General features: G+C 42.0%; 1 protein-coding gene across 1 annotated transcript in view; it reads right to left on the bottom strand.

The window, feature by feature from the left end:
- LOC135244175 (syntaxin-1B) overlaps nt 1-3,530 on the bottom strand; it is a 63,963-nt gene extending 60,433 nt beyond the window's left edge. Inside the window, exon 1 of the mRNA XM_064316421.1 lies at nt 3,236-3,530. Coding sequence (XP_064172491.1) covers nt 3,236-3,265 — 30 coding nt within the window. The 5' untranslated portion in view covers nt 3,266-3,530. The remainder of the gene's footprint in view (nt 1-3,235) is intronic.
- Between the last annotated feature and the right edge of the window lie 8,844 nt (nt 3,531-12,374).

Here is a 12,374-nt window from a genome sequence, read left to right as displayed (position 1 = left end):
AATAGTACTGTAATTTGGTACAGTTATTTGGAGGTGAATAGTACTGTAATATGACAGAGTAATAATTTGGGGGCAAATAGTACTGTACTATGGTACAGTGATTTTTAGATGGTGAATAGTACTGTAATATGGTTGAGTGATTTATAGACGATGAATAGTACTGTAATACGGTAGAGTAATTTATAGACGATGAATAGTAATGTAATATGGAGAAAGTTTTAGGCCTGGGTCCACAGAAAAGCATATTGTGACAAATGTTTGTAAAATGTGCTATACAAATAAATTCAATTTTATTTTATTTGATTTGGAGATGATTCATGGAACTGAAATATGGTACAGTAGTTTGGATAATGTGAGACAAGTATGATACAGTAGTAGAAAACAGCATTTGGTGGGAACACCATTTGAAAGGTAATTCATACATATTCTTCTACTCATTCATTCTATAATATAACTATTCATGTTCACAATTATCTAAAATAGGTCACACACAACTAAAAATAACTCATTTGAGCACATTTGTACCATCACAGATACATACACATGCAGCACAAGCGCTTTGTAATCCCATTTGGTTTTGCTACCATTTAATCATAAATTATGTTAAATTATGGTGCATTTTAGCAAGCACATAGACATAACCATGTTTTATATTAGCATATTTGTTCAGAACTAAACATAGTAATGTCTCATGGCACTATATGTGTTTATATATATATATATATATATATATATATATATATATATATATATATGCTTATTCACAATTATTATTTGTTGGTGAATGTTATGTTTTCTATCTCATCTATGTCTTAGAGACATTACACTTGCGTATCTGTATTCCAGGTGCTTTTCATATACCCACTGTCTGTCATATACATATGTTGCCTATTGAGTACAGAAAATTAAAATGCTCTGTACTGTAGTTTTTTTGTACAATAGGCTACATTTAAAAATGCAGGCCGTAATTTTTGTGCTCTCTGATCCTCGTGTCTGAGCTCCTTATCGGTTACTACAGCGAGGTAATACACTTTTAAAGACTCCTCCACAAGATCAAGTCAGTACGATTTCCGTTGCATCGTTCTTTGACATAGCTTTGGTCACCTTTTGATTTTTCTACCGGTCGTTTTACAACAACTCAATGAGAAAAGCAGAATTTTAAAAAAAAATATACAAATGATACGAACCGGTCATACACGGGCTGAAAGTGTGTGTTTGACGATGCATGTCAGGTACTGTATGCTACCAATGTTCAATTAATCAATTTCAGTCGCGGGCACGATATAGTGTTTCATATATATATATATTTCCTGAGGTATTTCGGTATGATCGATGCTATTTCAGACTTGCGCTTTTAAGGTATAGGTAGCCTGTGTGCGCGACTCAGTTTGAGTTCTGTTCGCAGGCGTTGCTCTGAAACAACCCCCACCCATCTTGTAATCAATGAGATTGGAACAGACGGCAGAATTTGTGCTGCAATGCACACCCGCACGCGCACACGACTGTGTAACGGCCGTCTCTTCCACTCGCACAGAAACACACATTGCGTAGCCTACAGTCCGCTGCCCCCTCGGTAGCCTAACATACGCACCCATCCCTAATTAAGGTTCGTTCAGAGGGACGATAAATACGTCACGATGCCAACGGATCATACGATTATATGCAATATAATCACAAGTCAATCGTACGGCCATTGCTACCGGAGCTGCAACTTAAAACTGCATTATCATATTAGCGCTGTTAATCCAGTTAACGTGGACCAACGTACAACGGCAATTTACCTTGCACAAATTTCAGAATCGCTGACACATTATCAAGAGAAAAGGAAGCCGGAGCTGGTATGATGACACAAGACCTGCCCATCGATAATAAATGCCGAATATAGAAACCACCTCGCTTCACTAAATTAACACGCGTACAAGAAGGCGGAAAAATCTCTATGAACGCTGCATTACACACGCAAACGCCATAGCGAGATTTAAGTCGATGGATCTGCAGTGAGCGTCGAGGCGAACGCCAGTGTCAAACCGAGAGTGAGGCTGTGCACAGCGTTTTATTCTAAATGCTCAAAAAAATCCCTGGGGTACGTCCACTTACCAACGGTTATAATGAGGATAATAGCAACCATCGTATTTGCAAACACTGCGCGGAGTTTTTGCCGTATCCCGCATTTCGCAATACAATGTATGTTACGGGACAATATTAGCACTGTAACATAAATCTGCGGAACAACCGTTCCAGGCGTTTCTACGCGAATCTTTTATTGATCAACGTCCACAGACACTAGGGGCTAGGCAATGTAAAAGAGTCATTGGGCCTTACATTGGCGTCTATTTCCTAGGCAAAGGCGAGATGCACAATTTCATCGCAGAAGGATGTGCGTGTATATTAAATCATCTTTGACAGTTGTGTTTCGCCATGATGGGTCAGAAGAGTAATAATCATTGTAAAACATCAGTATATGCCCACACACATACACACGTGTGTGTGCAATTCAGGAGAATACACACATGAAAATATGCAGTGCCTTAAATCGTCGCTCTCACTGGAATAGGATACTTTCCTTAATTAAATTCCACAATCTCAATAAGTGACCTCGTCCCACTCCTTTACCCCACTCGCTACAACCAACCAGCAAGTAACAGACATTCGCGCACTAAAATGATTCTGACGGTATATTTCTATGTACCAGGATTTAATGCCTTAGCTTGCCAGAAGACTTCACCGGTCGACCGGTTAATGGAATCTGGGATGCACATTTGTACGAGTGATCCACCACAATCAAACGAATAGCCTACGTCTGCTTATACATCCGAATTCATTAAAAGGCTTGTTATTTCCATCATGATTCGTCTAGCGGCGTGTTTGTGCTTGTGTCCTAGCGGTTTATTTGCCTTTGGATCGCCGCATTTTTGATTGATCGTCCCCGGTGAATGGAATTATTTCGCCCATGTAATCTATGTTATAATGGGCAACCCAAGCCCATTAATTCTAGGGGCTACATACGTGCACGAGAACACAAGCGAAATGCGGAAAATCGCTCCTAGCATGTCATCTGGGCTATCCGTCCTCTGTAAAATTCCACAATCGAATGCTTACATATTATTAGCCGTGGACTAGCGGTTAGATGTCAGCGGCGGACGCCAGATTGCGGTGAAGATTCGGGAGGAGAGAGAGAGGAGGAAAATGGAGATTATGGGAGGAGGGTACGGATGGGAGAAATATGTTATCTTACACTTCGTAGTTCCTGCGTACGGTCCTTCATTGTTTCCCCGCCGTGTCGGCTAAAATATTATCGCTTGGATTTCGCAGCCTCGTCCGTTTTCTTCTTTTCCTAGTGTCCGTCTCTTATATTTTTCTGCTGATATTCGTCTTTCGGGGTTCCTTTTCCCCAATGAACCCTCGCTGTCCTTTTTTTTCCTTCCTCTATCCCCCCGTATACGGTGCTTGTGGGTCCTCCGAAGCGGTGCAGTGTGGTCCCGCAGCGCGCTCCGTGTCCAGCGAATGAATGTGATACGAGCGCGCGGTACTGATGCTGCAAAAAAAAAAAAAAAAGATGAAAAAAGAAGCGATGCAGAGGGATGAGACTCTCCTGCGCAGGCGCGCTCCTCTTCGTCCATCTCTATCACTTTACCTGCTACCCCTCCCCCTCCGCCCTTTTTCGCGTCAGTGTCTCTCCGCAGAGCGTAATCAGCCGGCGCTCTCCATGCCAACCAGGGAGCTGTAGTTTGTTTTAGGTGAACGATAAACAGGATGGTTTCAATACATAAGAGAAACTGGCGTAGGCCATTTGCGCATACATCCCCCAAAGACAGGGTTTTTTTTACGGAGGGACCGTAGACCACCTATTGGTAACAGCGAGCTGAAACAAAAACGTGGGATGTGTTCACATTTCTTTTTTTCTCTGAACACATTTTTCTCCAAACCACCTACTTTCCTGCATGTGGGCAGACTGCTTGAGCAAGCCTTTGTCCAAAATGATGAACAGTATTGAAATATGCAAAACAATTTAAGATGCAGGATTTCTATTATTATTGTTATTATTTTGAAGAATAGGTCATAACCTAGTTGTTTTCAGAATGTCACAGATGGCCCAGTGATGTTTCCCCCTAGGGGTCACGGGGAAGCCAGCCAAAGAACGCCACAAAATCCATGGAAGGGATTTCCAGTTGCTAACCACAAATCCGGACAAATGGTAAGTGGTTATTATGAATATTATAATATATTTAAGAACACACAGACACAGGGGTGTTCTGCTAAATCACTGTTTCCTCCGTATGGTGACGCCCCATGGTCTGGTACTGAATCCTGACCATGTATGTCACTGCAGGCTTTGGCTGCTGGCCCCGCAAGGCGGTGCATAATTAGTCATAGCACGGGCCAGGAAGGGAGAGAGTCGTCGCCACCTCAACGAGCAAGAGCGACTCCTCTGGTCAGTCGTGTACATGCACTCTGCACCAACTGCGCATAAAAACGTTCACCGTTGCCGTACAAATGCAAAGACTGCACGGGTCAGCTGGTGCACGGAGCGGAAATAAGCAGCAGCTGGCACCCTCGTGCTTGGAGAGACGCGTAGGGTGGTCTGCCCCATACTAATACAATTGGGTTTTCTCCATTCAGATGAAATTTAAAAAAAAAATGTATTCAAAAAATTGCAAAGTTAAATTACATTTAAATCTAAATTACATTAAAATGATAGGCTATATTTATCACACGTGGTTACTTTACATATAGCGTAACTGATAATCGACAACGCATAATATGAGTGTGGGTACCAAAAAAAAGTCAAACATCTAAATAAAAACGAAACAGAACAACAAAGCCCGCGCATCAAGGCGTACGCTACAGATTCACCCGGATGTGTGGAGCACCTGTGGGAGCGAACCTGTATTCAGGAAGTAGTAGCCTATTAGAGAGATAGTCCTAGCGAATTATGACTTATGATATATCTCTTACGGGACCAGGGTTCGGACAGATAGAAATCAGAAAACGCTTTTGATATATTTTTAAGAATGTGAATATCGGTAGATTTACATTTCACGCCACTGAACTCGGTATTTACGGTGAAATAGCTTGTATAGAATATTGAACCAGTAAACCGAAACAGGACCGTTGATTTTGTTCTTGTCGTTCTTGTCATAAGACGCTATAGGTCATTGGCCTATCCATAGAATCGTTGATGTTCCACTTGTATAATTTTACTGCATAATCTGTACAGAACCTGGCATTCCTCTTTGACTCTTACCACTGCACACCTAACAGTTTTAAGGTCCTAGCATACACATAGAACTTAGGGTATCTGCACCCTGTAGTCACTCACCTGTACACTAGTGTCATAGCAAGATACACAATTGTATTTATGCAGGCTACACAAGCCAAAGACATCTATCAAGTTAGATAGCGATTTGTATAAAGCCACACTACTGGCAGACAGCAGTCTCCTCCTTCCATGTATAACTGTTGGCACAGAGGAAACGTTAAAACATAATTTTTGGAGTCCGATAACTGAGATAACATAATTAATAAATGAATACCATTTCAGTATAATACCAAGCCTAAGCCACTCAGATACTTTCGCTCTTTGGTTTGCGGAGGGGTTTCTTACAGTTGGTGACCTCAACGGGATACGTTTTGGTTTCTTGCTGTTGGTCACCTCGACACACCGTCTGGTGCGTCTGAGTGGTTTCTTACACGACACAGCCATATCATGTAATAAACACACATTACATTACAGGGAGCTACTTCTCACTTTAGTGGGAATAAAGACATAAGTATGCGGGGTTGAGAAATCAGTTTACAGTGTAGTTCTACTGCCGTTTAAAAATGAAGAGTCTTCGGTGTAGGGTTTTTTGTCACTTCACGTATAGTTACACTACATACAATGTTTGAGTCAATTACATCAGTTGGCACTGTCATTCTGCTGCAACATTATAGCCCATGGCATTAGGCTGACTGGTAAAATGACAAGTACAGTATGTGACACAAGAAACGCAGGCACCAGCTAGGTATCCGAGCCCAGAAAAAAAAAACTGAATGTAAGTAAATCAGGCACTGCGATGTCCCATTAAAAAAAAAGAAAACAACACTGTTGTGAGAGAGCCATCTCTCTCTTTCTCTCTCTCCCTCTCTCTCTCTCTTCCTGAGAGACACATAAATCAAACCTGCTTTAAAAGTTAATCACTTGGGTGTGTGTCGGAGGATCTGCATGTCAGACTCCCTTCGGCAGCCCCTGGCCCTGCTCTGCTAATACAGTGGGGTTTAACTGCGACACACCGTGCCCCCGTCGGCTGCTGTCGAATCCCAACCGTGCCAGGAGCCTGCATCCATAACGGCCGGCGCGTAATTAGATCGAACGGGGAACGGAGTGTGGCAGTTTCGGGCTTTTGCGCAACAGCACCCCATGTGGTCGACATGGGTATCTGCAGTCTGCCTTTTCACCAACCTGCTCTGAGATGGAGAATGCACACTGCAGCGGGCTGAATGTGGGGCGGGATCAGAGGACTGTCAAGTGAGAAATGATGACTGGCAGTACGCACCTCAGAGCAGACACACACACATTCTCGCTGCTGCTGCTGGAAGTGGCCAGTAGGGGGAGCGCTTCCGTCTGATATCAATCAGAAAAACTGATGGCCCCGTACAGTGACACCGGACACTGTACAGTAGTATTAGTTGTCATCTCCTGGATGAGGTCCCAAATCCTGACTCACCGAGTTCATTTAAGTTCCCATCTCGGTTATTGCAGAGAATAGGAGTCTCCCCTGGTGTCCTGGCAAAATTCCCAACTAGAGTCTCCCTCAATCTGGCCTCCAAATCAACCCCAGGTTAATTAGCTTAATAATTATCTCCCTCTCCATTTCAGCTGATGTCTGCTGAACGTTCTAGCGCAAAATGGCCGCTTTGCATTGCCCCGGAGGGTGCTGCATATTTGTGGTAGATTAGGTGTGATCATGAACGGCACCGTCTAAATGCAATCCCTTATTTTTTAGTATTTTCTTTGCACATGTATTATTTAATTTGATTGTGCATGCAGGTATACTTTTATGATTTTATTATTTTAATTTTGTCAAAACCTCATCCTTTAAGTGCACCCCTACGGTCACTGCTAAAAGTGTACGTGTTAATGGCTGACTGGAACTGGAGTGTGAAAACAAGGTCCCACTCAGAGCCGTAAGCAGACTTTTCAGCTCCTCCTTTCAGTTAATTCACAGCAGAATTAAACTTTTAAAGATCAGCACACTCTGAGGCCCAAATAAGTTTCATTTATAGAACTCTGCAATGTGTTTGATCTTGGCTTACCTAAATATTTATATTAATAGATTTTTCTGAACTCTGGAACTGGAAGTTTTATGCCAGGGGTAAGGATTCGTCAGGTAGTCCCCCTGGCTCTGCCGTAAGCTCTGTTCTGCAGGTAACAGCCGAGCCTGTTCACCTTCAAAGAAGCAGGTACTGGATGCTGTCTCTTGATCGTGTAGTCTGTCACTGCAGGTTGCCCCAACACTGTGGCTAATTTGTTGATGTATATTTTTAAAACAGCATAAGACTTAAAGTGTAGCCCTGTCTCGCTCAGAACACTTTGGCTTTTATTGTTGTCAGTTGATCTAAAAATGTATTTTCTGTGTACATTTATTTTGTTTATTTTATTATAACCTATAACTTTACCACTATATTAGAGCTAAATTGCACTAAACTAGACACTTGAGAAGATTCACATTTGTACCTTCAAGATACAGACAGCTCATCTGCTTTGGGGGAGATCCTGTGGATCGTTCTGTAGGACAGCCGAATCTCAACCTGTTTACGAATTGTCCCACAGAGTTGAGGGGTTTGTTGGTTCCTCTCCTCTGCACTCTATACTGTGTTTCCATCTCTACCCATAACCCCCTCTGCTTTACCCCCATGAAAAAGTGAACAATCACACACATACACACACACACACACACACACAAGGAGGGTGGACTGTCAGCTCTTCTTTTTAAAAAAAGGTGGCACTTTGCCAGATTTTTTTTTAGTGTTGTCTAAACCCCATTGTGAATAGCCATTCATCCCAAATACAACAGTGAGCAGAGGAGAGCATTGTACCATGGTTCCCATCCCCACCCCTGTTCCTGGAGATCTACTTTCTGGTAGGTTTTCACTCCAACCCTAACAAAGCACACCTCATTCAACAGCTAGAGATCTACCGTCCTGTAGGTTTCCACTCCAACCCAAACAAAGCACACCTCATTCAACAGCTAGATATTTTTGTCGAGCAGCTAATTAGTAGAATCGGGTGTGCCAAATTAGGGTTGAAATTAAAACCTACAGGATGGTAGATCTCCAGCGACAAGATTGGGAACTGCTATCATAGTGTTAATGAATTGGATGTATCCAGTGAAATTCAAAATCTCTGAGAACTTCACAGTGAACGGAGAAATCTCACCAGAATTTCCACAGATGTCTATCTCACACCTGCGCCATACACATCAGAGGTTTGGCACCTGAACCGCCCACCAAACCTAGGATTAGGTGGAGAGGGAGAAAACGTACCCAAATAAAACGATTGGGGAATGATTAAGTGGCCAGGCTGTGAGAGCCAGTTTGGGAATTTTGCCAGGGCACAGTTGAGGCTTAGTAAGCATTTAAATAATTAATGATTATTTAGTTTTTTTTAATTACCATCCCTTTCAGGGGCCAAACGAAAGGCCTTGATGGGTCACGTTTCGGACATCGCTGCTTTATAGTGATGCCTGGTGCACCGAGCCAGGCAGTGCCCCCCCCCCCCCCCTTGATGCAAATTAGCCGCCCTGAGGTCTGCGCCCCATGGGTTACCCCTCCCTCGGCCAGTGGGGCTTACGAACCCGGAGCCATCATCGCCGACTGCATACATCATCACCACTCGCCCCGCGGACAAAAAGTAATTAAATAAATCATTATGGGCAACCTGGGGAGGGGTTTGTTAAAGTTGCTTAATGTGCCTTTTCTTATGGCAAGATGCGTGCCAGGGTTCTTCAATGACCGCCTCCTTGATTTTCTTCTTTTTTTTTTTTTTTTTTTAAATGATGTGCACCGGCCAAATGTTTTCAATTAACCGATTTCTATGTGCCAATAAGATGTATTGCATATGTGTTAAGCAGGCAACACAGATGCCTGCTTAAAATGTGCATAGCTATTACTTATTATTCTGATTGACTTGTCACAAGTATTTAATGTATCTGAGTTCTATTTATTTTTTTATTTTCAGTGACTGATTGATAGTATGTCTGTGCTGAGTTTCGCTCGTGGGCTACCAGTAGAATAGCCCTGATGTATGTGTTATCCCTCCATGTTAGTGCCAAGCAAAAGCATTAAGAATCTGAGCCTCTCATTCGTTATCCTGTGTGGCAGCACAATCCCTATGTGGACGGCTGCAGTACGTATAAGTACAGCTCATATACTCAGGAGCTCCAAACTTCATTAATGTGAAGTGTACAGAGTAGATGATTTATAGCTGCTTGACAGAGTCCTTACCTTCAACATTTCTGTATATTCCCCCTCCTTTCAGTCTCTTGACCCACCCCAACGCAGGCTACTTAATCACTTTAGGCGTAGCCGATGGAGACTATGAGGAATTAAATGTTTTCCCTTGAATTAGAGGAAAAGGTTTTTCCTTTAAAAAAAAAAAGAAACAACTATAAAATCAACTTGCCCTGCGATAAATTGGCGGCCTGTCCAGGGTCTATTCCTGCCTCTCACCCAATGCACGCTGGGACAGGCTCCAGCACACCCCGCCATCCTGCTCAGGATAAGCGGGTATACATAACGGATGGATGCATGGTTATAAAATAAACTACAGAACATACAGTAGCTCAGGTTAAGTTCTGTCAGAACAAGGGGGCATAGGCGGAAATTAATTAAAGGGAAAAAAATGGTCCACCGATTTTGGGATGTATGTAGTTGTAACACTTGGAAACATGGCAGACCATTTAGTCGATGTAAGTACCCTTGGGGTGTTCGAGACATGGTCAGTGCATCTGAACTCTGCAATCCTGGTCTTGAAATGTCGTCTGTATTTGATTTTTTTTTTGTTCCAAAATTTGACAAAATTTTCATTCCTGAAATGTAACAAACTGCCAGTAATACTTAATTACATCATGCCTAATTGGCAGGTGTTTTCCCCAATTGTGTTAGGATATACACAGGATATAAAGAATATACATGCTGACATACAAAAGAATATCTCATATTCACTAAAGAGTTTAAAATGGCCAGCTCTGTTCTCAGACAACTAATTCTGTTATTTTCTGCATTGTGCTTTTGGCAAATCATTATTCTTCTCAGACATTATCCCATTTCTACCACCTCAACCATCTAAGCTGAAAAGGTAATTGACCCTAATTAAGCATAGACAATACTTACAAGTGACTCTCACATGTTAAATTCAGTTTGATTCCTTACTACCATGGACGTGCTGCAGTATTTCAAATGTTGTGTGTAGGCAGTGGTATATTCGTTTTTGTTAGAAGTAGTGGGAAATGCCAACATTAAAAATGAGAGCAGTTATTTAACTTGCATAAAAAATTGTATTAGCAATAAGAAAATTGTTTGCAGTGGTATACAAAAAAAGATAAATTAAAAGTGGTGAATGTACAAAATTCAAATGAACTTTGTCATTGTTCTCCTCTGTCATTGATTTGTGGTTTTTGGTGAAACTTGGTCCATGGGAAGACAGATATCTTTCTACATTGACTGAATTACCATGGCCAAGTACTCTTTTGCCTTTTGAGTAAAGTTTGGAAATATTTCTTTGACTGTATCCCAGAATTCACCCAGTGACATTGCAGTGCCGGTTCCTTGTGCAAATAATTTATAATTGCCAAGCTCGGATCTACAGTTTCTGTCAAAACTGGAGAGTAGTAGGTAGGTTGACACATCGAGTATATGCAAAGCTTGCTTGGAATCAAAAATCCTAACAGCCTCAAGAAATTAGTGAGCTGGTTGTTAGAAATGTGGTTTATTTTTTATTTGATCAGGGTTGTAAATATGTCTTGTAATTCCCTGCAACTTCATTGAAGGTTATGAGGCATTGATGGTTTATTGGTTTTTACTGTGCTATGCATCTGCTGAGCAAGTTCACAACATCCATTTCTAAGCTGTTAAATTTCATTATAGGTTTCACGGATTCTGATCACATGACTTTCTCAGTGCCTTGAGCTCTGTCAACATAATGGTGTTTGGTGTTACGTCCATCTCCATTTACACAAATCTGGGATAAGAGCGGGCGTGCACTATATGACCAAACGTGTCTGTACACCCCTTGGTCTGGGGCTGTTTTTCATGGTTTGGGCTTGGCCTCTTAGTTTCAGTGAAATGCTATGCTATAGCATACAATTACATTCTAGATGATTATATGCTTGCACAACAGTTTGGAAAAGGCCCTTTGCTGATTCAGCATGGCAATGCCGCCGGGCACACATCGAGGTCCATATAGAAATGGTTTTGTCAAGAACGGCGTGGAAGAACTTGACTGGCCTGCACAGAGCCCTGACCTCAACCCCGTCCAACACCTTTGGGATCAATTAGAAAGCTAACTGCGAGCCAGGTCTAATCACCCAATCAATGCTCAACCTCACTAATGTGCTTCTGGCTGAATGGAAGCAAATCCCTGCAGCAGCAATGCTCCAAAATATAATACAAAACCTTCCCAGAAGAGTGGAGGTTGTTATAGCAGCAACGGGTGGACCAACTCCATATTAATGCCCATAATTTTGGATGGGATTTTGGATGTCCACATACTTTTAGCCATATAGTGTACTATATCTGCTGGGCATCTGCTGCAGAATACCTACTTCCCCATCTAGTTTTACATGGTTCGGGGGGGAAACTTTTAATCACAGAGAAGAACCTTGCCCAGCAATCACGCTCCTAATATGCTCCATGTAACACATTTTCCAGCTTGGACAAAGTTTAAAAACATTCTTGACAGTGGCCGCAAGTTTGTCGATCTTAGGGAAATTAGTTGACCAAACACTACTAGCTAGTGGAACAACGTGGGCATTGCAATTTAAATGTGCTGAATTTGGCAAAGAGATTTTAAGGATTTTTTTAATATGCTTTTTAACATATAATTTGCACTGTCAGCCACAAATCAAGTCACTTTTTCGAAACCAATATGATAATGCAATAAGTATTTCTGCCATCCACCACTGAGGAGTGATTCACGGCAGTTACGCAACAAGGCGAACTTCCAGATCGGCGGTGAGGGATTTCCCTTGTGGATCAAATAAAATATGCAAAACATAATTGTCGTCGCCATCTGTTGATTCTTCAATGACCACAGTCGTTCCATTCAGCAGCTCTTTAATGTTTTTTAATGCAGAGTAGCAGTCTGCTGCTTCTACGTGCTTCTACTGAAGCTG

The sequence above is a fragment of the Anguilla rostrata genome, chromosome 17, assembly GCF_018555375.3.
Source record: "Anguilla rostrata isolate EN2019 chromosome 17, ASM1855537v3, whole genome shotgun sequence".
Classification (NCBI taxonomy): domain Eukaryota; kingdom Metazoa; phylum Chordata; class Actinopteri; order Anguilliformes; family Anguillidae; genus Anguilla; species Anguilla rostrata.
Note: the sequence above shows the minus strand (reverse complement) of the source record. Positions and strands in the feature narration are given on the sequence as shown.